The 27,650-nt window shown below is 34.3% G+C and overlaps 2 protein-coding genes across 2 annotated transcripts in view; one reads left to right on the top strand and one right to left on the bottom strand.

The window, feature by feature from the left end:
- MRPL13 (mitochondrial ribosomal protein L13) overlaps positions 1-27,650 on the bottom strand; it is a 205,760-nt gene that overhangs the window by 86,962 nt on the left and 91,148 nt on the right. The window lies entirely within an intron of this gene.
- MTBP (MDM2 binding protein) overlaps positions 1-27,650 on the top strand; it is a 78,569-nt gene that overhangs the window by 37,208 nt on the left and 13,711 nt on the right. The window contains exons 12-16 of the mRNA XM_050801630.1: positions 6,679-6,852; positions 8,967-9,074; positions 15,922-16,083; positions 20,540-20,657; positions 24,731-24,886. Of these exons, the coding sequence (XP_050657587.1) occupies positions 6,679-6,852; positions 8,967-9,074; positions 15,922-16,083; positions 20,540-20,657; positions 24,731-24,886 (718 nt within the window). The remainder of the gene's footprint in view (positions 1-6,678; positions 6,853-8,966; positions 9,075-15,921; positions 16,084-20,539; positions 20,658-24,730; positions 24,887-27,650) is intronic.

Genomic DNA, 27,650 nt, shown 5'->3' with positions numbered 1-27,650 from the left:
AAGGTTAGATTATTTATTGTAAGATTATATGTATGAAATTTCTATAAAAGGCAGGAGACAAAGCAGATCAATGGTTGTCTGAGGCCATGGATGGAAGGGAGATTGACTGCAAAGGTGTGATAGAAGTTTCTCAAAACTGGTTCATAGTGGATGCAAAGTTGTTTACATTTCCCGAAATTTGTTAAAGTTAGACCTTAATATATGTACATATGTAAATACCTATGTAATTGTACACTATTAAAGCTTTTTATTTTTTGTAAGGATCACTTTTTGTAAGAATCATTTAGGTCCTTCAACCTAAATGCAGAGTTTTATTTATCTCTCTAGCGTAATGATTCTTAACACCAGCTACACATTAGAATCATTTTGACAGTTATTTAAAGTTATTTAAAGAATCACTTTTTTTCTAAGAATCATTTAGGTCCTTCAGTCTAAATGCAGAGTTTTTGTTTCTCTCTCTAGTTCAATGATTCTTAACACCAGCTACAAATTAGAATCATTTTGACAGTTATTTAAAGTTATTTAAAGAATCACTTTTTTTCTAAGAATCATTTAGGTCCTTCAGTCTAAATGCAGAGTTTTTGTTTCTCTCTCTAGTTCAATGATTCTTAACACCAGCTGTAAATTAGAATCACCTTGACAGTTATTTAAAAAGGTCAAGCTGAGCTCCACCTGAAAATAATTCAACCCAAATCTCGGGTGGACCTAGGGTATCAGCGGTTTGTTAGAGCATCCTTGGTGGTTCAAATGTGTATCCAAGATTGAGAACCTCTGCCCTAGGTGGTGCTTTCCCCAACACTAGGTGACATCGCTGTTACTGAAGAATCCTTTCGATGCTTTGAGGCAGAAAAAATTTAAGAATCACTGCTTTAGGCCTTTTAATTCCTAATCTAGAAAATGAGGATACTACTACTACTTGCTTACTGTATCTCAAACTTGTTTGAATCAAATTGGTAATGGAAGGTACACTCTTTCTAAATTCTGCAGTAGCTTTTTGTTATTCTCTCCAATCTTATATGCTTCTGTGTCTGTGAAACAACAAAGAAATCATTGCTGTTCATAATGAATAAGATCTGGAAATATCTTCTGAGTGGCTTCTCTATTCATTGTAGCTTTCAAATTGTGTATTTTTTAATATTGTAATTAAGAGGAAATGTATATAGTTTATGACCCTAATATTACTTGTTTAAAATAGTCATGGTGGAATTTATAAATCCTGTGTTTTTATAATTTTCACAGTAGTGAGTTATACACCTACTCAACAGTACTATCCTTTTTTTTTCTTCTTTTTCTTTTTTTGAGACGGAGTCTTGCTTTGTTCCCCAGGCTGGAATGCAGTAGCCGGATCTCAGCTCATTGCAACCTCCACCTCCTGGATTCAAGCGATTCTCCTGCCTCAGCCTCCTGAGTAGCTAAGATTACAGGCGTGTGCCACCACGCCCCGCTAATTTTTTGTATTTTTAGTAGAGATGGGGTTTCACCGTGTTAGCCAGGATAGTCTTGATCTCCTGACCTCATGATCCACCCACTTCAGCCTCCCAAAGTGCTGGGATTACAGGTGTGAGCCACCACGCCCGGCCAGTACTGTCATTTTTTAAACTATTTTAGATTTTTTAAAAAATTGAGCCACAGTCATTTTCTTGAACAATGTCAGCGGCAGCCAAGTTTTATGCTAAATTGTTCAAAGCTTAGTCTGATGAATACGGTGGGGTATCAGGCTAGGAAATACATTTTTGAAGATACTTTATGAATATAAAGTACTTAGATTGATGTTTTTTTCTCGTGCCTCCCCACCTGGCACTAAGGGCTGTTTCAAAAGTTGAGTCTTGAGTTAAACAGCGATCTCATTGTTGAAAAGAGTGTAGCCTCCTAAGATGCCTACATTGGAAACTAGATTTTGTTTTATTATTTCATTTTTGGAATGATTATTAAAATAATTGGTTATATTATTTTGCCATTTCTTTATGAACATATATAATAACTATCAGTAAGTCAGAATATTCACTTACCCAGAATATCCTGTTTCCCCTGTAGTCCTGGGATATTTTTTTTCCTTCTATTATGTGGAATATTATTTATCCTTTAGATTGTTATAATTTTGTTTTCATATTAACCATTAAAAATGAGTGTTACAGGGTTTTAAGAACCACTAAGAAACTTATTGACAAAGAATATAACTTGATTTTTATTATATAAGAATTTTTTTTGCTAATAATAAAGACATAAGACTTTATTGTGGTTTATGTGTTATCTGTAAACTTTGATGCAACTAATAGACACTTGGTAGTTTCTGCTTCTCCCATTTTATCTGTATAGTATTATCCAAAATATATGTATGCTTTTGGTGGAGAAGGGGCATACAAGCCAACACCTTATCAAATGATAATGTAAATAAACATAGCAGTTGAAAATAGACAGACTTTTTTTTAGTAATCATTTTCCCTTATTTAGGAAGAGTGATGAGGCTAGAATAACTATGCTAATTGTAAATCTGTTACTCTCTGTGGTATTTACATAAAAGTTATTTAATAAGTCTTCAATTAACACCTGCCAAATCTGGAGCAACATTTTTTAAATGACTGCAGAGTCATTATGGCTAGGAGAATTCTTTACAGTAAATATTTTTCTTTTGAGGAAAATAAGGTTGTTGTAATTACAAACTTCAGTGATTAAAATGCAAATAAAGGTGATGAGATTTAAAATAAATGTGGAAAGAATGTCATAGATAGAAGAGATATATGTAAGTCGAATCAGCAAGTAGCTAAAATGGTAAATGAATTAAGGTCACTGTATCTTTTGGCAAACCTTAATTTCAAATAAAACTGGTAACAACAAGTGTTTTTCTTTTCTAATAACCTTTATTTAAATTCATGTTGTAAAACTATAGTTTATGAACAGAATTAATGTCACTCTAGCAATCTGATTGTAAAAATTGTTTTTGTTACTTCATCATTGTTTTAGGGGATAGACTATGACCCACAGTATCTTCCTATCTCTGAAATAAACTGTAGCTATTGTAATAAAATTACAGTACTTTCTTAGTATTTTGGGATGTATATATGTGTATATATGACATTCTGTATACTATATAAAAGGATCTTTTATATGCTGTGTGGTTGTCTCTAAAGAACTGAAGTACTGTCAAGAACTTTCTTTTTGTAAGCAGAACTTTACATTCCTAAGATAATTTTTAAAAATACAGTTTTACTGAGATATAATGCATACCATACATTTTACCCTTTTAAAGTTTACAATTCAGTGACTTTAAAAATATAATCACAGAATTGTGCCACTATCACCACAATCAAGTTTAGGGCATTTTAATCTCCCTGGAAAGAAACCCCATACACATTACCAATCATTGCGCATTTCCACCACCCATTCCTCCCCCTACCCCTAAGCAACCATGTATCTATTTTGGTCTGTATAGATTTGACTGTTTGGGACATATCATAGAAGTGTAATCATGTAATATCTAGTTTGTAATGACTGGCTTCTTGGACTTAGTATGTTTTCAAAGTTCATCCATGCTGTACATGCTGTAGCATATGCCAGTACGTCATCCTCTTTATTGCTGAATAATATTTCATCACTTAGATATACCACATTTTATCCACACATCAGTTGATGGACATTTGGAATGTTGACACTTTTAGGCTATTATGAATAATGCTGCCCTGAATATACAGGTACAGGCTTAAAATCATTTTTGGTATAAATCTAGGAGTGGAGTGGAATTGCTGGGCTTCCTCTTTTTTCGGTGTCTTAAGGTAGGAGGTTAGGTTATTGATTGAGATCTTTAACACTACTTCAGCTGTATTTGATAAACTTTATATCTTTTGTTTATCTCAGAGTATTTTTAAATTTCCATTATGATTTCATATATCTTTTGTTGGTGTGTTGTTTAATTTCCACATATTTGTTAATTTCCCAGATTTCTCTGAATTATTAGTGTCTAAAAGGACTAATGATTTCAGTCCTTTTAAGTTTATTGTACTTTTCCACTCCAGTGTTTCCATTGGGTTTTTATTTTATATCTTTTCATCTATATTCTCTATTAGATGAGACTGTCATCGTGCCTTTCATGTGGTTTCCTTTAGTTCTTTGAACATATTTGTAATGTTTGCTTTGAAGTCTTTGTTATATTTAACTTCTGGGACCTCTCACAAGTATTTTATATCACTTGCTTTTCCCCTTCTGTAGGTATTACACCTTCCTGTTTCTTTGCATGTCTCATAATTTCTTGATAAAGATGACAATTTAGGTAATATATTGTAGTTGTTGGTTAATAATTTCTCTCCCCCCTTATTAGGTTTGTTTTCTTGTTGTTTGTATATTTATTTGTTGTATGAGTTGGGCTTGTATTGCTTATAGTATGAATTTTAATGAAGTCTGTTTGACTTTGGTGTCACTCTTCAGAGGGTGCAGCCTTCCGCGTGGCCAGATTCACCCTGGGCATCCAGTGGTCTCTGCCTGACTCACTTTCCCTTTCCCTGATACCTTCTTTGTCTGCCTCATTTGCTGTCACATGTAGCTGCTTTATACTTCACTAATTGCCATCTTCACTAATTGCTTTATTGTTTTTGACAATGCATTGGGGCTTAAATTGTTCCACATCCATTTAAATTTGATTCATTTTTGTGGGCATTCTTCGATTTGAATTCTGACACCAAGATGACGCTTCTTAGCTGTCTCATTCCCCCGTTCTCTCTAATGAACGAGATCTTTTGCTTGTTTCTCTTAATTAGGTGAACTACCAGCCTCCTTTTATTTGCTTATTACCAAGTCTCCATAGTTTTTGAGACCCCCTTTAGGCTCCAACTTACTGCAATCTGAGTCAGATGAAGTCAGTTTCTTTGGGTAGAGTTTAGGGCCTTCTGTTTTGAGGTCTCTTCCCCTGGGCAAAATCTCTGAGCCACTACTTTGGTAGCTGGGCCAGCATGTAGCTTCTGGTCTTCTTTATATACCTCTCCCAGTGTAGAAACTGCCCTGTGAATGCGCCGAGGTGAGGACATTTGGGTCCCTATTTTCTCAGCTTTGCTATCCTGGGGTAGAACCTCTACCTTATGAGCAGGAGCTAGGTGGAGAAAGAAGTCCCCAAATTCTCATCATACGCATCAGGAATTTAGTCTTTTCAACTCAGAATGAGGGGATGAGAAATTGCTGGCAGCCTGCTCCTTCCCATGAGATGCTGTAACCCTTTATTGGAAGCGAGGGAAGAGGAAGACCCATCTTTTTGGCCACGGCCACTTTGATTGGAGTTTCTGTTCATCTGCTTTGGGAATGGGTGGAGAGAAGCAGGCTGCCACTGAAGTCCTGTGGACTCTTAAATACTAAGCCACAACCTGCTTCTTCCCAATCCATTTCCAACTCAATGGATAGATGCTCCAATCTGTCCAACCTGCTTCTTCCCAACCCTAATCTTAGTATATTTTCCTGAATAAATGTTTCTTAATTTGGTATATACCCTTAGGATCATTTCACCAGTTGTGCTTGTATTGCTGGGGAGTGGGTCCACAGACTTTCTCACCCTGCCATCCTGATAGCCCCTAAAATAAACTTAAGGGAAATAGAGACATAGATAACTTTTTAAAGAGGTAAGCATTCACTTTTATTCCCTGATAATCAGCCCTTAACTCTACATTATGTATCTCAAGCCGAAGACACTTCGTTTTACCCTATTCAGAGAATAAACCTCTAATCTTCTGACAGTCATTTGCCTGAATAGAATAAGGGATCAGGAGGCCTGTTTCTCAAGTTGACTTTCAAACTCTGTTCCTATTGCAGCTTTGTTTTGCTTCCAGAGCCATCTGGGGTCACAATTCCAGACCTCTTGAGGATGCATGTATAAATTGTGCTGCTGTGGGGCTTTCTCTGCTGTTTTTCTCAGCTTCCTTAGCAGCGGAGAGATTGAAGTTTGTTACCAGTTGTTCATATACTTTTCTGCTTTCAAATTTTAGTTGTTGTCTCTTCCAGATATTAGTTTTTTGTAGATTTATGCTATTTTTAAGATTTCTTTATTCTCATTTAGTGGAATTTCAGGAGATAGTGAATATAAATGTTTATGTCCAACTCACCATCTTCAACAAAAAAAGATTCTACTTCTATTTTTAATCTCAAAGGCTTCACAGTTTTTCTTCAACCTTTACTATAACTCTCACTTGATTTGCTTTTAAAATATACTAGATGCTGTCTTAACTGACCTTCACATAACTGGCATGCCAGATTAATGAATGCTCTCCATTCCTTCTGTAAAATACATTATGGATGCCCACTGCAAGAAGCAAAAAGCTACTCCCGAGTATAGCTGTACCCTTCTGCTTCCATCAATTAAGTTATGTGTGTTTGTAGGAGTCAGTTTATTCCCCTTTGAAGAAATGGAAGCTATAAACATTATTGATGTGGTTATTTAAGAAATATACTGTAGAACTCTGGTAAGCCATATCAAAAGTTAAAGAATAAGTACACATAAAAGATTTATGCTTTGTAATTGTTTGTTATGATTTTTTGCCTTAACAGCCTTCTCAATTAAATGAATGACTACTAGCCCTGAATGTATGAATAGCTTGTTTTAAAATAACATAAAAATTTTATTATATCCTATGGATCAAATGTATGATTCTGTTGTGTTGTGTGCTGAATTTTCACATACTTAACAAGATAATTGTTTTTGTTTAGTTCCAGATGTTGAAGTGAAAGGAGAGTGTTCAAGCTATTATCTCTTATTACAAGGGAATGGCAATAGAAGATGTAAAGCCACATTGATTCACTCAGCCAACCAGATCAATGGCTCATTTGCACTCAGTTTAATTCACGGAAAGATGAAAACAAAGACAGAAGAAGCCAAATTGAGTAAGTGTTAACTTTAGGTATTAAAACATGTTTACATTGTTTGTGTGTGTAGTTAGCATATGTGGCTTTAAGTAGAAGAAATATTAAAAATTTAATGAATTTATTTTCCCCAAACTCCATTCTCTCTCATTAATTTACCTTTTATTTAAAACATATTATGACATTTTTTTACAATTTAATGTGCAAAGAGCAAATTCCTTTTACATTATACCTAGTAAAATTTAGTAGATCAGCCTTCAATTCTAAAAATGAAATTTTTAGTATTTTCCACTTTAAATACATGTATTTTGCTAGATTTCTCATTTTCATTTACATTGTCTCAAGCCACACATTCTATTTTATTGCCCATCTTTCCCTCTTCCCAGGCTTTATTATTTAGGTTATTGATTGCTGCATAACAAACTATCCCAACTTTAGCTTAAAAATAGCAGTTTATTATTATCTCTCATGGTCCTGTGGGTTGAATAGGCTCAGCTAGATGTTTCTATTTTGAGGTCGTGCATATGATTACAGTCACATACACTATGGCTCCAGTCATTTGAAGATTCCACAGGGCTTGTTGTCTAAGATAGCTTCTTCACACCCATGTTTGGTACCTGGGCTAAGATGGCTGGAACAGATGAGGTCTGATTTTCTCTCCACAGGCCCTTTCCTCACAGCTAGCTTGGGCTTCCTTAAAACATCATGGTCTTAGGGTAGACTCACTGACTTTTTTATTTTGAGACATAGTCTTGCTCTGTCACCAGGCTGGAGTGCAGTGGCGCAATCTTCGCTCACTGCAACCTCTGCCTCCCAGGTTCAAGCAATTCTCCTGCCTCAGCCTCCGGAGTAGCTGGGACTACAGGTGTGCGCCACCATGCCCAGCTAATTTTTGTATTTTTAATAGAGACAGGGTTTCACCATGTTGGCCAGGATGGTCTCGATCTCTTGACCTTGTGATCTGCCCACCTCAGCCTCCCAAACTGCTGGGATTACAGGTGTGAGCCACTGCGCCCGGCCTAGGCTGACTTCTTATATTGTTGCTGACTTAGAGCAATTGTTCTGTGAAGCTGCAAGGGTTTCTGTGTCCTAGCTAGACGTCATTCAGTGTCACGTTTACGTTACCTTGTTACATAGTGTGAAGCATGTCCAATAATTAGCAATCTTAAGGGAGGACTGCCACAGCGTGGAGAATAGGGAAGATCATCACTATGCCAACCACCAGTAACAGGAGTCTAAATACATCTTTCTGCTGTCCCCTGGGCTACTATTTAGGTCCACCATGTACTGGTCACCAATTTGTCCTAGTCCAGTGTGACAGAACACACTCACATGCAAGTTATGTGAAGCAGGTTTATTACTTACAGATAGGCAGCAAGAAAGAAGCCTAGGATCTGTTGTAAGCCAGGCCCCCAAGGCTCAGGAAAGCTTCCCAGGGCAGATGGAGTCTTGACTGCATGTGTGCCGTTTGCACCACAGCTAAGGGACCCCAAAAGGCAGCCTGACCTGGCTTCTGTATTTCAGGGGCCATGTGACTCATTGGGCAACGCTTTAAAGGACATCCTGCTTTTAGGGGACAAAGGAAAAAAACCCAAGCTATCTTGGACAGTTCCTCCCTATTTCAAGATAGTACATTTCCAGTACGTTCTACAGTTATTCTGAGTACTATGGGCATGAAGAATGGGGAGAGAGACATGGCTAAGGCTATCATGGGACCATCCAGCACATTGATCTAGGCTGGATTCATGGTGGAGGGTACTGCACAAAAAGGAATAACAGGAGATGTGGTTCATTCAGTGGCTTTTGGGGGTATCTTTAGAGACTGGCTCCCGTTCCCTATCTGTGATTTCTGATTAGGTGGAAGAAAATGTGATTCAGGGAATTCTGCTTTACTATCTAATTCCCTCAATTTAAAAATCAGGTCAATGTTTAAAATGCAAAATAATTGAGTATGCTTATTTTCTGCTGCATAATTATTATTATTATTTACTTTGAAATATATAAGATCAAGAGAGGTGAGTGATTGGTTTTTATTTTTTGTTAAATCATTGCTGTAACACATTTCCCAGGAACTGAGTACTAATTGTTGGCAAAGGGCATTGTTAATGTTGACCTTTTTTTTTCTTATTGCTCAGGTTTTCCTTTTGACTTGTTATCACTTCCACATTTTTCTGGGGAGCAGATTGTACAAAGAGAGAAACAGTTAGCTAATGTTCAAGTTTTAGCTTTGAAAGAATGCCTAAGTAAGTAACAATTTGTATATTTCATCCTACTCTAAAAATGTTGACTTGTTCGGACATAAGCTGCTTTTATTTGCACACTTCTTCTTATATAGTTTATCTTTTAGTTACGCTACTTATTTATAGAACTATTTTTGACAGCGATGATGTAGAGTAGAAGAGATATTTTCACTAGATTCAGAATGTTTCTGTTTATTTGTACGTCACTGTTAAGTTATAAAAATACTTCATCAGCAAATTTTGTATTTCAAAATTTGTTTTTAATTGGATGCTAGAAAAGGTATGTAAGTTTTATTTTTCTGTTTAGTGTAGAACTCTTGATAAAATATCTTTTTATATATTTTTGGTAGCAGAAGTTGGATGCTACAAATAGGAAAAAATGCAAGTCTTAGGGAAATTAATGTGTTACCTTGAGCATTGATTCTTAGAGTTTAATAATGATCATCAATAATAAGTAAGAACATTTCATGTGCTGAGTGACATTGGCATTATAGATTTATTCAGAAAAGAGTCATAATTTCACATGTTTTCTCTTTTACAGTTAATTTGGCTATCAGTCTTATTTTTTAATACAAATTTTAAGCATTCATTTGTTGCCTAATTGAACTTATTTATTGTTATGTAATTTCTAAGAAATTGATTCAAATTGTGAGTCCTCCTTAGTTGTATGTAGAAAAAAAGATATTCGAATTATATATTACATATATTATAAAATAAGAACGATCATTCTTTTCTTTAAAAACATATTTTAAAAGTGTGAATTCAGTAGCCTACCTATTCAATAGAAGATAATTTTAGAATGCTTGGTCTCAATTATTCATGTAAAGATTACAAACTTTTTCAATTGTAAAAATCCAGGGTAATTGTGTAGTCTTGAGCTCCTCTAACCATTGGTGTTTTTTTTTTTCTTTTAAACCGAGAAAATGATGTTTGCTCAAGGAAAGTGTAATTAGAAAGGCAAATCATTTTTAATAAAGTGTAGTACATGCTATAACCAACAAATACATAAACACACACACACATATATACTGAAATACCAGTATTGTTATGGATATAAAATGTTTATTTCAGACATCAGTATTACTCATTTTTTAACTTTGCTCTATTCCTGCCAAAAACCCGTCAGGCCCTGATTTCCTTGCCATAAGCCTCCTGCAGCTTTTTATAACTCAGTTCCTTCAACATCTCCACTGTTTCATCTTCACCTCTGTTCCTCACCTTTCCAAAAAGAAAAACTATCAGAGGAGCAGTCACCTCTCTGAAGCTGGTGCATCTCTTCTTTGTGAAAGGAGAAGACTTAACCCCAAGAGGGCCATCCCTCCTGGTTGTGTGGGAAGGGAAATATGACAGCTATAACTAGGTTGCTGCCTAGAGGTGTGAGTGAAAAGTTCAGCAGAGTTGGTGAGAGGGCAGGAGAGGGTACAGAAATGCAAAAAAAAAAAAAAAAAAAAAAAAGACCTTAGAGCTAGTTGCTGCTAGAGACACTTGCTCTGGATATATCCATGAAATGGCCATTTTGCAATCTGAAATGTTAAATCTTGATTCAGATTAATGATCCAGTTAATCTATTTATGATGAAAATACTTCCTGAACAAATCTCTTCTCTACCCAGAGAGTTAATACTGGATTAAAAACTTGGAGACAAAGATGCATCTGTTTAGAATGCCTGTGTCTCAAAAGGCAGAGGCAAATGACAGCAAAAGAAAGTTTCCAATGTAAGCATGTCTTAAGCGTCTACTTCAGTGATTTTCAAATAAGTGAAGTGTGAACAGAAAAGTACTTAAAGCAATGCAGTTAACTTATTTGTACATGACGAAAACTAAAGAATATAATGGGAACAGCTCAGCTCTCTTTGGAAAAAAATTAGTGGTTCAGTATCCATACAGAGATTATAGTGTTTACAGAGAAACAAAACTTGTTCAAAAAGATTTCCTCAAATTATCAGCAAAACACGGAGTAGACCTATTACTCTTTCCAGTATTTTTCTAATACTAAATTAGAAAGAATAGCTAGAAAAATTTGCACAAAAATGTACTCACTAATAACACTATGGAGGCACCTTGTTTTTTAAGATAACACAAAAATGAAATAAAATTTGTTAGGGCTTAATTTTTAAAATTAGTTTATTTTCATTAATTTTATTTTGAAAATTACATGTAATACTATTTAATTAAAATGATGATATTTAAAATTTATAACCTTGTGATTTATATTTTACCAAATTTGTTGGTAATTTAGAACTTTCTGTATTTGGAAATATTAAAAATCTTGTTTCACTGATTTTTCAAGAAAAGGCTTGAGAATGCTGAACAATTTTTAAATAAAAGACTGTTCAGTATGATACAAGATAAGTATGAAAACAGCAGTATTATCATTTTGCTCCAGTATTGCAGTCTCTACTCTGAGCTCCCTACATCTTTGTTAAATGTATAAAACCCAGTGCAAAGCTTATGCTCGACCTGCTGATTCCTTTGGATGTTCTGCTTCTACATTTTTCTTTAATAAATCCTTAGTTATTACTAGCTTTTTTAGGAAAATGGCGTTCTTATGCTGACTCATTTTTAGACTTTAGTCCAATGTTTTTCTCTCAGATATTTATCTGCCACTTATATGCAAACTAACTTGTGTAGAGATGATGTTTTGCCTAGGTAAATTATCCTACTCATAACTTGTAAACTTTATCTATTTTCTCTGTCCATTTCTTAATCATTAAGGTCAATATGGATTCTTACTCTGTTTTTCAAATTGTAATATAATTGACAGGTTTAATAAATATAGGTCAGGTTCAGGTTCAGATTTGAGTGTGTGTGTGTGTGTATATACACATATATATACACATATATACACATATATATACATATATACACATATATACACATATATATACACACATATATATATACACACACACACACACACATATATATATAAAATTTTTTTTTTTTGTGACAGAATTTTGCTCTGTCACCCAGGCTGGAGTGCAGTGGCATGATCTTAGCTCACTGCAACTTCTACCTCCCGAGTTCAAGTGATTCTTGTGCTTCAGCCTCTCAAGTAGCTAGCATTACAGGCGTGTACCACCATGCCTGGCTAATTTTTTATTTTTAGTAGAGATGAGGTTTCTCCATGTTGGCCAGGCTGATCTCAAACTCTTGACCTCAGGTGATCCATCTGCTTTGGCCTCCCAAAGTGCCAGGATTACAGGAGTGAGCCAACACGCCCAACCAGATTTGAGTATATTTTTAACATTAATAACAACATAGGTGCTAATTTCTGAAGCAGATTACTCTGTACATCTTCCAGATAAAACCAAACCATCGGTAACTTTTTGTTTTGGAATGGCTCCCAGCAGATTGTGCAGAAAAAGACAATGAGGTTATGATTTTCTCACTAAGAGGATATAATAGAGACAGAATATATTATAGCTGTCATTTTACTCTTCCTAATGTTCTTGATTGTGGAAGCCATGTTAGTTACCTTGGGTCAGATCTGGAAGGACCCTACCAACGTCCACCTTGCTGATGCAGGATTTTACAGAGGCTTGTATCGTTTAGCTGATGTTCTAAAGTAGAACCTTGACACTGGTTGTCTCCTCCTTATTCTACTCCCTTGCGTTATTTATGTGCTGACCTCAGGTAGTGTAATGTAATAATGCTTTAATCCTCTGTGTCTAAGGACACAGTACAGTGGTTTTAGGCAGTAAGCTCTTAAAATTAATAAATGCGTATTGCGTTGAATTTTCTATGAACTTTTAGGTTACTATTTTATTGTGGAAGAAAATGTTACTAGACTAGAAGTGTTTTAAAATAGACTATTTTTATCAAAGTAATACATGGATATAGTTTGAAAAATCAAATGATACTGAAAAAGCTTCAAGAGGCAAACAGCAATGTGCCACCCATGCCTCCCCATCTTTCAGTCCCTGTGTTTATAGACAGCTATCCTCAGCTCTTCCAGGTGGACCCCTATACAAATAATGTATGTATGCTGCTATTTCTTAGATTTATCAGTTTCAGGCATTATCTTAACATCTAACTGTGGAAGATAAAAACTTCACTTTCCCACATAATCTTCACATTCTCTTTCTGCTTCTTACAGTGAAGTCATGAATTTTGGTTAAATCAGTGGTTGGCTTTAACATTATTATAATTTTATAAATAAGTTTACTGCAGAGCCATGTAATAAATGATGATCATCAAATCTCTTTTATATAATTCTTTGTTTTTCTTATGATTGATAATCACCTTATTTTTAATTTGCCTACTCTTCTGTATAGACAAAACATTATTATGTTTTTCCAGAGGCTCCAACATTTCTGCTGCACTCCTATCATTAACATTCATTGTGTGTTCAAATACATCAGTTCCTTTTTATTTCTCTATTGTTTTTTTCCTAGAGCATTTCGTATTTTGCTCGACTGTGGACTGATTGCTTGTTAGACTTGCTAATATCTTGAAGATTTCCCTTTCCTCTTTTCTTCTTTTGGAATGTTCTTTTTCCTAGACACCTTATTCTCCTTTTTATTGGATTATGCCTTTGTTCGGTTGGTGCACTTCTTCCAGTCATTTTTTGAGCAAAAGTTCATGGAGCATAAATTTTTTGAGTTCTTGCGTGTCTGAAAATTTATTTACTTCACTAATAAAATTATAGGTTAAAAATCATTTTCCCTCAGAATTTCAATGATACTGCTTCATTGTCTTCTGCTTTACTGTGTTTCTGTTGGGAAGTCAAATATAATTCCTATCCTTTGTAGTAATCTAATCTTGGTTTGTTTGGTTTTTACCCACTTTCTGGTAACTTTGTCTCCAGAAGCATTGTCTCTAGAAGGTTTACTTTGAGTCATATTGTGTTTATCTTTCCCCTCTTCCCCACCAGTCCCATTTATTGAGCTTTGTAGTTAATTGGCAATTTAAATGGGAGAGTCATATCTTGAAATCTGAATTTTTTTTTATCCTTTTAATAATTTTGTTCCTCCCATTCTTTCTCTCTCTCTCTCTCTCCCTCTCTCTCTCTCTCTGGAGCTCTAGAGCTTTTACTAGATATTGACTTTTCTGGACAGAATGCCTGATTTCCATTCCTAGTTTCATATTACTATGTTTTTGTTCTAGTTTTGGGGGAATATCTTCCATTTTATTTTGCAGCTCTTCTATGGAATTTTTGAAATTTGATCTCTCGTGTGCTTAATTTTAGAGTCATTTCTTGTTCATTGATTTTTTTTTCTTTATCAAAGCATCCTGTACTTATTTCATGGGTGCAGTATCTTCTCATATGTCTATGAGAAAATTATAGCAAACTTTGTTTAGTTTTCTACAATGCTTTTGTTTCTGCTGGACTCCCTTTTTTTCTGTTTGTTTGCCTTAGTCTCTCTTTTGGATGTTTTTTAGTTTGGGATTCCAATGAATAATACCCACTTCTCCTCCCAACATTTGAACCAACTGAAAAATAAATGTAAGAAATATACAGATGGAGAGAAATTATAGATGAAAGCTGTATTAAAGGATATGGCTTTTTAAATCTATGGCCAAGTTGGCCTCCTCATACATACACCCAGCATTGAACTTTGCTACTGAATGACTGTCAGAGCTAGGCAACTGCAGACCAACTGTGCAGCAGAAGTCTGCAGAGAAAATAAATCCTGAAGACTTGCTCACTCAGATGAAAGTCAGAAGAATCTATCAGAGCATGCTTTGTTCATGACTAGCTCAGTGAGTGATGGGAAGGAAGAGGGGAGCTGAAAGTGTTAACCGAATCAAATCTTTGCACAGGGAAACAAAGAGCTGCCTCTCCCCATCAACACCTTTCCTTAAATGTCTGGATATTCTTTTCTTTCCATCCTATTTTGAAATGGAAGTTTTGTATGCTTACTTCTAATGTAATATCTGTCAAGCTTCACTATAGTTTGGTGAAGTGACAATTCAACATTTAGTTCATGAGCTTCTACTCCTAACTTCACCCCAGTGTTGCTATCTAGAGTTCTTTTCTCTGACAGCATTCAGTTTAACCAAAGGAGAATCCTCTGATATTTCCAGTGGAGCATTTGTGGATGTTAACTTTCTGGTATCAGGGCTTGGAGTCCAACCTTTCAATGAATAGACTTTTCCTTAATCCCTTAGTTTTAACCCTAGCCTCAATACTAGCTTTTCATATACCTGATGTTCCATACAAAAAAAAAAAAAAATGCAAGCAGTGGTGCCTAACTCTGAGGAATAGGGGGTTGGGTAGGGGAAGGACCTGGAGTTCTAACTTCTTGTGCTACATCCAGCCCTGTTTCAGTCCAGCATCTCACTACCAGCTACTTTGTACTCCTTGGTAGTGCCTCTCTACAGGCATCCAAGGCGGCTCTTCCTCTACTTTGCAGACTCACTTACCACTCGGCTGTCATTTATGTCTTCCAAAATTTGTTGAAAAATGTCATTATTTGTCATTCCTTCTTTTGTTCTCCCTTTTTATTTCTTTGCTGTGATTTTAGGTTTTGAGAAGAAGAAATGGAAGTGGCCAAGCTACCATATTTAACTGAAAGTTTAATGAGTTTTATTTCTGCATAAACGTGAACATAAGACCATTTTAATGCTCTGCAATATATTTCTGAAGGCTTTTGTAAACCTGCCTTTATCTGTTATCAACTTATAGTATCAATGAATTACTTCTGTTTATCTCACATAACTGGAAATTCTCCCATTATCTACAAATAGGATTAAAGTGAAAGAAGGCCTACAATCCTGAAAACAGGAATGTTGATTTACTAGAGAAATTCCCTTGTTTTACTTCTGAAAATATTTTCCCCAAAAGAGTAGTAGATGAGCTCCAAAGCAGATAAAAAATAAGTCAATTGTATTTATTTGTCTTATAGAAAGGAGAAAGTTGGCAAAACAGCCTGAAACAGTTTCTGTTGCTGAACTCAAAAGCCTGTTAGTACTCACAAGGAAACACTTTCTAGATTATTTTGATGCTGTGATTCCTAAAATGATTCCAAGAAAGATGGACAAAATTAAAACCTTCAATATATTAAATGGTAAGTTTTTTATTACTTTAAATTTTAGTTCTGTGTGTGTGTGTGTGTGTGTGTGTGTGTGTGTGTGGCAACTATGACATTTATTATTAAAACTTATAAAATATATTGGTCAAATCCAAATATATTTCACTGATTTAAATAATAATAGATACTTGTATAGATGCAAGTATGTATGTATATGTGATGAACTGTATTACTCATTATTTAAACATTATAAATTTTCTAGTAACTTTTTTCATTAACTGTGTTCAGTGTAATTGCTTTTGGGCAAAGGAAGAAGCACTTTAAGATGATGCCTCTCTTTAGTCTTACTAAGCTACTGAAATGTGTGAATTTCTATTAAGCTACATTTCCATAAAGTGTGGAAAGCAAAATCTAGTAAATCATAGTAATCATAGTAAATTTAATAGAGGTAAAAGTCCATATGATATGATGACGCATATTTAACATTCAGTAGGGGAGGAACAGTCAGACTTCACTTAGACGGCTGGAAATCATTTCATTATTTAGTTGTATTTCTTTCTGCTTTCCTGAGTTCCAGTGTTGTGATAAATTTGAATAACCTTGTTTAAGGACACAGGCTGTGGAGCTAAACTGTCAGGGTTCAAATCTCACTTTTGTTACTTGCTAACCAAATGTCTTTAGGCAAGTTATTCATCTCTATGCCTGTTTCGTCATGTTTAAAATGGGAATAATAATATAACCCACTTATTAGGATTATTGTGAGGATTAGTAGGGTTATTGTGAGGATTGAATGAGTTGATACCTGTAAAACACTTAACACAAGCACCAAAAAAGATGTTACTTTTTTTTATCATTATCATCACCATTGCATATCAGTACCCAAGTTAAATAACGTACAGAGTAATCTGAAAGGTGCTGGAGACATTATTAGATTACTTGTAAATGGGGGATGTGTTCAATAAGTGAGAGACCATAGCTCCATGTATAGCATGGACTCTGGAGCAAGACTAGCAGCTTACTTGCTATGTTACCTTGGGCATGTTTTCTGATCTTTTTGCCTCCGCTTCTTTATCTTTAAATTAGGGATGACATAGGTTGTTATGAAGATTAATTATTCTTAAATTGCTTAGGCAGTTGCCTAGTATAAAGTAAGTGCTGGTTAAATAAATATGAATTTTGAGGAGAGAACTGCAAGTAGGGTAGAATAGTCATGAAGGCTGGTTAGGAGCCAAAGAACTTGATGTAGGTCTTGAATGATGCATAAGATCTAGATAGAGAGAAGATAAGATGTGACAGGTAGAAGCACCATATTCAGGGTCATGGAGGTAAGAAAAGGCAAACCGAGATCAAGAGAGAGATTGGCTTACCAGAGGATTTGTATGGGAGATAAGGGTTGAAAGAGAGGAAGGGCTCAAATAATTGCTAACACTTTTATATAAGTTTAAGGATATGTATCTTAAAGTTACCTGTACGAAGGATGCTTGACACTGAGCTGCAGGAGAGCTTATCTTAAAATCAAAAAGGTTTGAGCAAAGAATCAACACAATCTACAGTCAGATTATGTCACTCCTTTGCCCAGACCTTCTTGATTGCTTCTAATTGCACATAGAATGTGTCAACCTTCATATGGTTTTAAAAACTTTAAATGATATCTGGCTTCATACTTATTCTAGTACCAGTACATTTCTGTTTCCTTTTTATCACAGGAAGTCCTTTCTTTCCTTGGACACATTACATTTCTTTCTGCCTCAGGAACTTTATATATGCAGTGTCCTCTGCCTGGAATTCTTTTCTTCCAGCCTTTACCTGATTAACTGATGATCATTCTTCAGATCTTGATTTAAATGTCACTTTCTCAAAGAGACTTTCCCAGACTTTCCCCAGTTTCCGTAGTTTTCTGTTATATTCTCTTCCTGTAATTTTTTTTTAATTATTGGATCACATTTTAAGATTGTATTTATTGAACAAATGAAAGAAACTTGGAAGATTTTTAGAACCTGAACTGAAATTTCACAGGTTATGCATTTGAACATGACTCCTAAGAATGAATTTGCGATTTTTAACATCTTTTGTCGCTTTGATTTGAATAAATATGTCTACCTGTAAATTACATAATGAAAGAAATACTAAGGCCAATTAGATATCATATTCTGACTCATTTGCAAGCATCCATATTAGTTGTTAGTAATTAATAGTTATTTAATCTGCTCATTTTTTGGTAAAAACTCTAGCATGTATAACAAGTGACAAGTCAGTTATGTAGAAAATGCCTAATATAACCATTTATTTACACATTGTCACAAAGTTGCTAAAGACTTTGACAAAGTCAAATGTGATATCTGAACTCATAATACAATAACTACAATAACGATCTCCTTTGCATGGGACCATTGGGCACATCAACACACTGCATAAGTAAGTTTTCCAGGTAATTCTATCAGATCATTATTTTATTACTTCAAACACTTAAAAGGAATCTTCTGGAATTTATTTATAATTCTTGCTTTATTAATTTGTAATATAACATTTTCTTTGTGATTTATTCATATTTAAGTGTGTAAGGTTATAATGGCCTGAATTCATTAATCACATAATGTCATCTCTTTTTGTTTGCTGTAATTTTTGATTTTATAGGTCAGTTTTCCCTGTTTCCCTATTGTGTTGGTTCTATTGTCTATTTCTGTGTTTCTCCTGTAAAATGATTTTTTTTTAAAGCAGTGTTCTTGGTTTCTCAGAGAGGCTTTGTGTTTTTTGGCTGTCAGCATAGCCCAATGTCTTGACTGCCACATAAATGAAATGTTGTGTTTTATTTTATTGTAAGAATTGTATCAAATGATTCCACAAAAGACATGACACATATGAATGTTTTCCCACCTATTTATTAATATTTAGCCTATGTAATTTATTTTTTAGGCTGTATATTATATTGAAATATTTAGGAACAATTTAATGTTTACTGTTATTTAAGATTGCTTATATTCTTTTATGAACTCATAGCATGAAGCTGTGCAGAAATGCAAGTGATATTTTTCTTTATACTTTTAGTAGAAAGCCACATTGACATTCAGTAGCATGTTATTTTATTATGAAGTTCATTACTCTTTAAAATAGTATTTCACCACCTTTACTAAAAAATGCGAAGTATTGTATTTGGATGGTGTTTAGATAGGGCAATTCAATACAGGTTTTGAAAATATTTTAAACTATTCAAGGTTAAATAGTTTAATAAGTAAAAGAAAGTAAGATAGCAGTTTGCATTCATTTTCATTTGTGTTTCTTGTTTAAAAATTGCTTTACCAGGCCAGGCATGGTGGCTCACACCTATAATCCCAGCACTTTGGGAGGCCAAGGTGGATGAATCACTTGAAGCCAGATGTTCGAGACCAACCTGGCCAACATGGTGAAACTTTACTGAAAATACAAAACTGAGCTGGGCATAGTGGCATGTACCTGTAATCCCAGCTACTCAGGAGCCTGAGGCAGGAGAATTACTTGAACCCAGGAGGCAGAGGTTGCAGTGAGCTGAGATCATGCCACTGCACTCCAGCCTGGGCGACAGAGTAAGACTCCGTCTCTGGAGGAAAAAAAAAAAATTCGTTTACCAAATCATTATTTTCTCAAATGAGTATTTTTGTTAATGTTGATAGTTAGTCAAATAGCTGATGTTCAGTAATTCTCAGTGAGTTTATTAGAACAGTGTTCAAAACAATTCTAAAACCAAATAGTTTTGCAATCCAAAAAGTAGCACAGTTAGTAATTTTGCCAGTGTTAAAACAGTTTGAATATATTACTACTATTAATAATAATTTCTAATAAGACCGGAAACTGTCCCTTTAGGTTTTCATTGAAAATCCCAATATTATCAGCAATCTCAATAGTAGTTCACTGCAGCATATTATCTAGAAAGATAAGCACACTCTTACATATAATATTTGATTAGTAGAAAATAACATTGAATGTTAGTAATTTGAAGGTGTGAATGTTTAAGCATCTTGGTTTCTCAGAGAGAACATCAGAACATCATAACTTATCTATTATTATTGTAGTTTTGAGAATAAGGTAATCTCTTTTTAAACAATGAATGTTTTGGTCTACTTGTGCTAATTCCTATTTCTAGTATGAAAATCACACAGAATATCCAATATATTCTCTATAGAGTTACCTTCTTTCCATTTAGAACTATTTTCACCCAGAATAACAAAGTTATGCTTTTATTCCATAGGAATCCTAAATAGTGCTAAGAAAATTTTGTGAATTTTAGCTTATAACTTTTATTATGAGGTGATATTTTATTTTTATTTGCAACAAACATTTCTATGGCCTTTTGCACAGTTTAGGCCATCAGAGAGGTCTTTAATAAATGCCTAAGATAAGTATACCTTTTTAGATACACTTACACACACGTATGTATGTGTCTATAAATACACATTTTTATTAGCAAAATTCAGTATGTTAATACTTTTCAGACTTATGCGTATTTCTTTCACTTTAGATTTTAGTCCAGTGGAACCTAATTCCTCAAGTCTAATGGAAACCAATCCTCTGGAATGGCCAGAAAGGCATGTTCTTCAAAATTTGGAAACTTTTGAAAAAACAAAACAAAAAATGAGGTAATATTTGAATCTGTAGTAAAGCACATGATAGCTCAGTAATTTGAATGAACTCTTTTTTAAAATAGTTAAATTATGTTTATGAGATATGAGCAGTTTATAGTTTTATTATAAAAGAAATACATACTGTGAATAGATAATCACTAGAGTAGTATATCAATTAAAAAGGAAGTACTCATCTTGCTCTGCCCTGCACTTGTACTTTCTAGGTCTGTGTCATCACAGTGAACATTTTGGTGTATAGCCTTTCAGACTGTCTCCAATAAACATACACAGTGTATGAAGATATAAAAAAATCTTACTACAAGAACATGTAAAACGAAGTAGAAGTACTCGCCTCATTTGAACCACTTTGTTCCTATTTGACGTTCATATATGTTTATACGGTGCCTATTAATGAACTATGGGAGGCAAGATTTTTTGTTTTGTTTTGTTTTGTTTTTGTTATTTTGGTTCAGTACATAGTAGGCCCTTAGTACATAATTGTTAAATGATGGAATAAAAGAGGAGACGCTAAGCTCTCTTACATGACTTTTCTCCCAAATATTACAAATCACATTTTTATTTTTAGCTTCTCCATGGATAGTATTTTATTACTTGCTATAACTTTGTTTCATACACATGAAACAGACATTTATTGAGTACCAACCATGTGTCAGGCGCTGGGAATATGAGGAAGAACAAGCTGTTTCTCTGCCCCTCTCATCTAGAGCTTACCTTTTAATGACAGCAGCAATCAAAACAAGTAACTAGACAAGTAAATATAATAATTGTAAATTATTCTGTGTGTAATGAGTGAAATAAAAAGACTGGCGGGGAATAATTTTATTTGTTGTGGGGAGGGAAGTGGTAGTACTCACTTAGATGAGGCGGATGGTCAGGGAGACCTCTTAGAGGTTACATTTGAACTGAGACCTAATGGATAAATGGGTGAAGTACATTCAGTCACACAGGACCAAATAGGTCCTCATACACAGTTCGGATTTCATTGTAAGTGCATTGGTGGAAGGATTTCATATGAAAGAGTGATGGGATATGATTTTGCAAAAATTTCGCTTTCTTGTGGCAAATAAATTTCAGGAGGGAGAGATTAGAGCAGAGAGACAGGTGGCTCTTTCTGTAGGCTACGTGAGAGATGACTGATTTCAAACGAGAGCAGTAGTAGTGGGAACAAATTTGGGAGATATGTTGGTGGTAAGCTGGTGAAAAGCTTCCTGTGATGCATTAGATGTGGAATAGAGGGAAAGGAAACATTGAAGATGACTTAGATTTCTGGCTTCAATTGAGTGAGTGGTGTTCTTCTGGGGTAAATGGGTGGAAACTTAGGGTGAGGACAGCTTTGGGGAGAAAAAATCAAGAATTCTTCTTTAGGGATGATACATTTGATCTATGAATTATCCAAGTGAAAATAACAAGTGGACTGTGGGGATATCTGGAACTCACTCAATTTGAGTTATCATCAGTAGAGTTTTCCAAATACATGATGGTTGGTAAGTCACATGATGAGACCATGAGGCGAAAAGAAATGGAGGCTAAGACCACTCCTTAAGAATCCCTGGTGTTTATAGGTTAGGCAGAAGAAGACAAGAAAGAAGAGTGAGAAAAGTACAGGTTCCCCACAACAGAACCTCAATTTCTTGCCTACCAATTTTAGATGACATCTTATAACTCCCCACTGGGAAAGATGAGTAATTAACACCCCTATTTTTCTTCCCTTTTTATCTTCTGTCTCTAAACCTTATGCTGTTTGCAATATAAAATTCTTAATTTTGTTTTTCTTCTCTCCGAGTTCCTACTCTAACTTGACTGACTCTACCTGCGTATTTGTTATCCTGGTATTTCTTTTGATTATGTTTTAGATTAGTTCTGTATTTTCTTGGATTTCATATATTAAAGAGAAGTCTGATGCCAGATCGATTTTTGTTCCTCAATAGGTATTTTATTTTGTCTCTAAAACTTTTACAATTTTCTATTTTCTTTAATGTTCTAAAATTACAAGAGGCCATGGTATGAGATGTTTTAGATTCAAGTCTTTTGTCTTTTTGTGGCTCTGATAAATATCTTATTTCTTCAATACTATTCTTCCCTTCATTTTATTTTTTTCTTTTCTCTCTGAAATACCTGTTTTAATTAATATTAAACATTCCGGATTGATGTTTCTTAATTTCATTTTTTTCTTAATACTCTATCTCTTTAACTTTTCTGCTATATGTTCTGGGAATTTCCTTTACCTTTGTTTTCATCTTTTCTGTTAAAATTTTTGGTAGTCATATTTTAAATTTCTAATAATTTTCTCTTGTTATTCTGCTGTATTTTTTCTAGCAACCTATTCCTTTATTAATAAGACTCGAGATGATACTATAAGGATATTAATTAGAATTTTCTTTAAACTTGTTTTATCTGTTTCTCGAATTATCTCATTTTCATTTGCAACTGTTTTATTTGTTCTTCTGGTGTTTTTCTCTTATGTGTAATTTTTATCCAGTGTCTGATGGTCCTAGATTGTCTGTTCATAACTAGGAATTTAGGACCATGTTGCTTTCTATAGGTAGTTGGCATGTGTTTTCTTTCCATAGGTTTAGTCCTGTTCCCCACGTCTCTCACTTATGTTAATGTTGGGAGAAGGGAGAGCCGGGGTAGAGCATGTTTGTCAGGCTTCACTTTAGAGCATACTTTAGGGTATCAGCAGGCAGGAAGCATTGGTGCTTCACCCAGCACTAAATTATTCTGGGCCATCACTGCTGACACTGAGACAGGCACATGGTTCTGTATCTTTACAAATTAGAATCATTCTATGCTCCTACCCTGCTGGAGTATGATGTCCAGAGAAAATTTGAGTGTTTTGTTGACTGTTTTTATTAGATTAATATTTTCACTTTAAAAACAAAGGAATAGGAAGAGGAAAGAGGCACTATCAGTATTTTATTGACCCTTAATGTATAGAAATATGTTTAAAACTGTAGTGTCAGTATTTTAATCATGTCATTATCAGCAATTATGCTTAATTTGAGTAATAAAATTATCAGGAAATAGTTGAATTAATATAAAGTTAGGAAATTAATTTTCTGTATAGACATTGAAATATTTCCTTTATGCTATGGTAACAGAGCTATGGTGATCTGTGATTCAGTGCATAGTGAAACCTCTAACTGGAAACATCTAACTGAAACTACAGTTTTTCACTTTCCAGTATTTAAAACTTTCTGTGAGTTTTTGTTTTTTCATTTATGGAGTGATAGAGTAGAAATAGTAACTAATTTGGAGTTAGTCTAGTTCTGTCATTTTAAATAGCTGTATCACCCTGAGTCTATAATATAACCTTTTGTATGTTAGCATCTTTACTTGACAAATAGGAATAATGATTCCTTTTTAAGCTTGGCGTGGTGATTTTCACTTTATAAAGTACTTATTTTTAGTTATTATTTCATTTTGAGATAAGACCTATTCCATCTTTTTCAAGGAAACTTGTGAGGATTAAGAATATATTATATGTAAAGTAGTTTGAAAAAATATAAAGTCCTGCATGTATTTCAGGTATATAATAATGATTCAGTGCTTATTCATAATGTCATAATCATGGCTACAAGAGACTTTGGGGAGATTTCTGATTATTGTCTCATTTCCTGGTTGTGCTTCAAGTAATCTTTCCAGTTCGTGGAAAATTGGAACATTCAGTTGCTTCCCTCAAAAATTTATGTTATTGTGGGATTTCAGAACATACAAGAGAATTTAGATTTAAGTGTTATAGAATTGGTAACTTCACACCACTGAATAATAGGTCATCATTAATAGATAGTGTAATTTTGTTTAAGTAGTGAAAATACTACTTGTTGACATGATAATTGCAAGTTTTATTGTGACCTAAAGAGTTTTAAAAATATAGTTAGAAACTCAGTGATTTGCAAATATTTTACTTTATTATCTTTCCTAAATGTTTAATTCTCCAGTGTTCCTGTTGTTTGTTTTTGGTTCCTGACTGTGGTGAATTTGAATTTACTTTTTTTTTTTCTGACTCTGGCTTCTCTCTGGATTGAATCCACTTTTAATAAATCTGCATAACATTATTTTCCCAGAAGTGGTTCATTACCTCATTCATCTGAACAGTTGCTGGGCCACAAAGAGGGTCCTCGGGACTCAATCACATTATTGGATGCTAAAGAACTGCTGAAGTACTTTACCTCAGATGGATTACCCGTTGGAGATCTTCAACCTTTACCCATTCAAAAGGGGTAGGTTATAAACTTATAATTTACAATTAACTTTTTAAAAATTACTTTTAAATAAAATTGTGTCTCATTTCCATAGTTCATTGATGCCCTATGCTACTCAGGGAAAATTTATAAGTTTGATCCCAATATTTGTCTGTTGGCCTTAATCTTCACTTTTTACCTTAGCAAAATATCCTACTGTTTTGTGGTATCGAATTTATATTCTCTTTTATTTCTCTTATGAGAAACAGGAATAAGAAAAGCAAACTCACCATATTCCCTGTAGAAGTCAGTAACTTCTATTTGGTATGCAAAGGTAATACTTTCTAATAAAAAATTGGAATTTTGACTTACAAAATTTTGATTTTAGTTCTCTTTTCTGTGTTACTCTAGTGTTGATATTGCCACTAGTCAGCATGAGCATTGTCAGGCATGCCTAATAGTAGCAAAAAGCATGACCCTTCACCTGAAGAACAGGAAAGTATAGTAAAAACGCTTTTGAAACTATGACATTACCAAGTAAGAATTCAGTGTCTACGTGAATAATTTACAACTAATTTGACTTCCAAGACAGTTTTCACTAAGTTACTAGTTAATAAATGCTGCATGTTGCTGACATTGACAAAATTGCCCATAAAATTGTGACATCAAATACCTGTGAGAATTGAATAATTTACTCATTACTCTAATGTCTTTTTAATTGTTAATTCATTATTTTGAAAACCTTCCAAAAGCCCTTAAAAATTGTAGATCACTTTGATCACTTTTACAAGCTTAATTTGAATTATACTATGATAAATATTGCCTTTAAAGGTGAATTTTGGAAAGGTGTTATTCAAAGGCAATTACATCTCAGAAATATTGCTGGAACATTATTGCTTTATGTGCATGTTCACTAGAGAGAGAGATAAAGAGCAACTTTGAAAATTTGAGAGTCTTAATGATTTAATGATTTTAATGACATAAAAATTATGTAATTTTGGAGTAATTTTTTTTCTCATAACTTTGAAAGATGGATAACCTTTTGTTGTGGGAATCAAGAAAGTAAAGAAATATACATGTTTTTATCTATTTAGTTAATTGGATTATTGTCCTTTGAAATCATTAAGCACAAACTGGCAGAGTCAGTCAGTTTGCCTAAACTGAGTTATTTATGTAAGTTGTACTCTTTCTGGCAGAATATCTTTCTAGATGCATTGTAGAGGAGACAAAGTTAGTTCTTTCTGGAAACTAATTGTAGGTGATTTATTCAGGAAAATTTGATGTGATTCTTAAGTGTTAGTAAATAACTCCATTGCTGTCAAATGTATCTTCTGTTAACATTAAAGTTGAAGGATGAGTTTTCATGGTAATAAATCAGGAACCTATATGCTCTTATTAAATGTTTACCTGCACAAGAAGCCATCCAAAATGCTGTGTTAAAATACAAATATGACTCATGTATATACCAAGGAAATAATAAACATTGACATATTTATCAACATGTTTATTTTAGAAAGAAAAACTTGTGAGTGAAATTAAACAAAAATAGGTAAGGTTGCTGAGGGCGATTGATATGAGAAATGAGAAGACACTATGGTAAAGGAAAGAAGTAAAATGCTAGATACTTAAAGATTTCCATTTTACAAAGTTATTTTAATAATCATCAAAATACTAGGGTCATTGTAATTTACTAGTGTTACTTTTTTGGAATAATTTAAATGGATGCATTTGAATATAATGTCTGCTTTTTAGGATTCATTAATTGGTATGAATCTTACATTTTAATGTAATAATTTCAAATGCTTATCATAGTACCCTAGATAATTTTCAGTGGCAGGACAGTTTTCATTACTAATGCCATAGGGGGGGAAATGTGACAGCAAATTTATTCTTAGTACTCTACTATTTATTTGCCCTTCTACATACCATTTCCAACTCTTCTGAACTCAAGCCCCTGATCGGTCGGTCTTTCTTTCTTTCTTTCTTTCTTTCTTTCTTTCTTTCTTTCTTTCTTTCTTTCTTTCATTTTTATTTTTTTTGTTGTTGGGGGCACGGAGTCTTGCTCTGTCACTTGGGAGGCTGGAGTGCAGTGTCGTGATCTCAGCTCACTGCAACCTCTGCCTCCTGGATTCAAGCGATTCTCCTACCTCAGCCTCCTGAGTAGCTGAGATTACAGACACACACCACTACGCCTGGATAATTTTTGTACTTTTAGTAGAGACAGAGTTTCGCCATGTTTACCCGACTGGTCTCAAACTCCTGACCTTAGGCGATCCACCCGCTTCAGCCTCCCAAAGTGCTGGGATTACAGGCGTGAGCCACCATGCCCGGTCAGCCCCTTGTATTTCATTTTACCTATTAATTATTTAAAGACCACTGTTGCATAATTTCCCCATTTCCTGAAGTTCTGAGCTTCAGGACCATGATCCATTACATTACAACAGTGGTTTCCAACTCAGAGAAGGATGATTTATCAGAATAACCCAGAGAGCTTAATCTAATTGCAGTGACCCTCTTCTTTCCCAGATTTTGATATATCTCTGTAGTTCTAGGTGTGGAAAGGCTTGAGCATGAATATTTTATATAAACTCGACATATGATTAGTTCTAACATGCCAGCTGATTGAAAACCTACTTCAGAAAAAGAACTGAAATCAGCAGTTAGTCTCTATACCCTCTGATACTTAAAAAGTTGCTGCCTCTTAAAGTAGGTGTCAATGACTACATTCTCAGGCAAAGAAAGATCTGGGACCCACATGTGTGATAGTAGGAAGTAAATACTTTTATTGTTACCAAAGATTCAA

Source organism: Macaca thibetana, chromosome 8 (assembly GCF_024542745.1).
Source record: "Macaca thibetana thibetana isolate TM-01 chromosome 8, ASM2454274v1, whole genome shotgun sequence".
Lineage (NCBI taxonomy): Eukaryota > Metazoa > Chordata > Mammalia > Primates > Cercopithecidae > Macaca > Macaca thibetana.
This window is presented reverse-complemented; position numbering and strand designations above follow the sequence as displayed.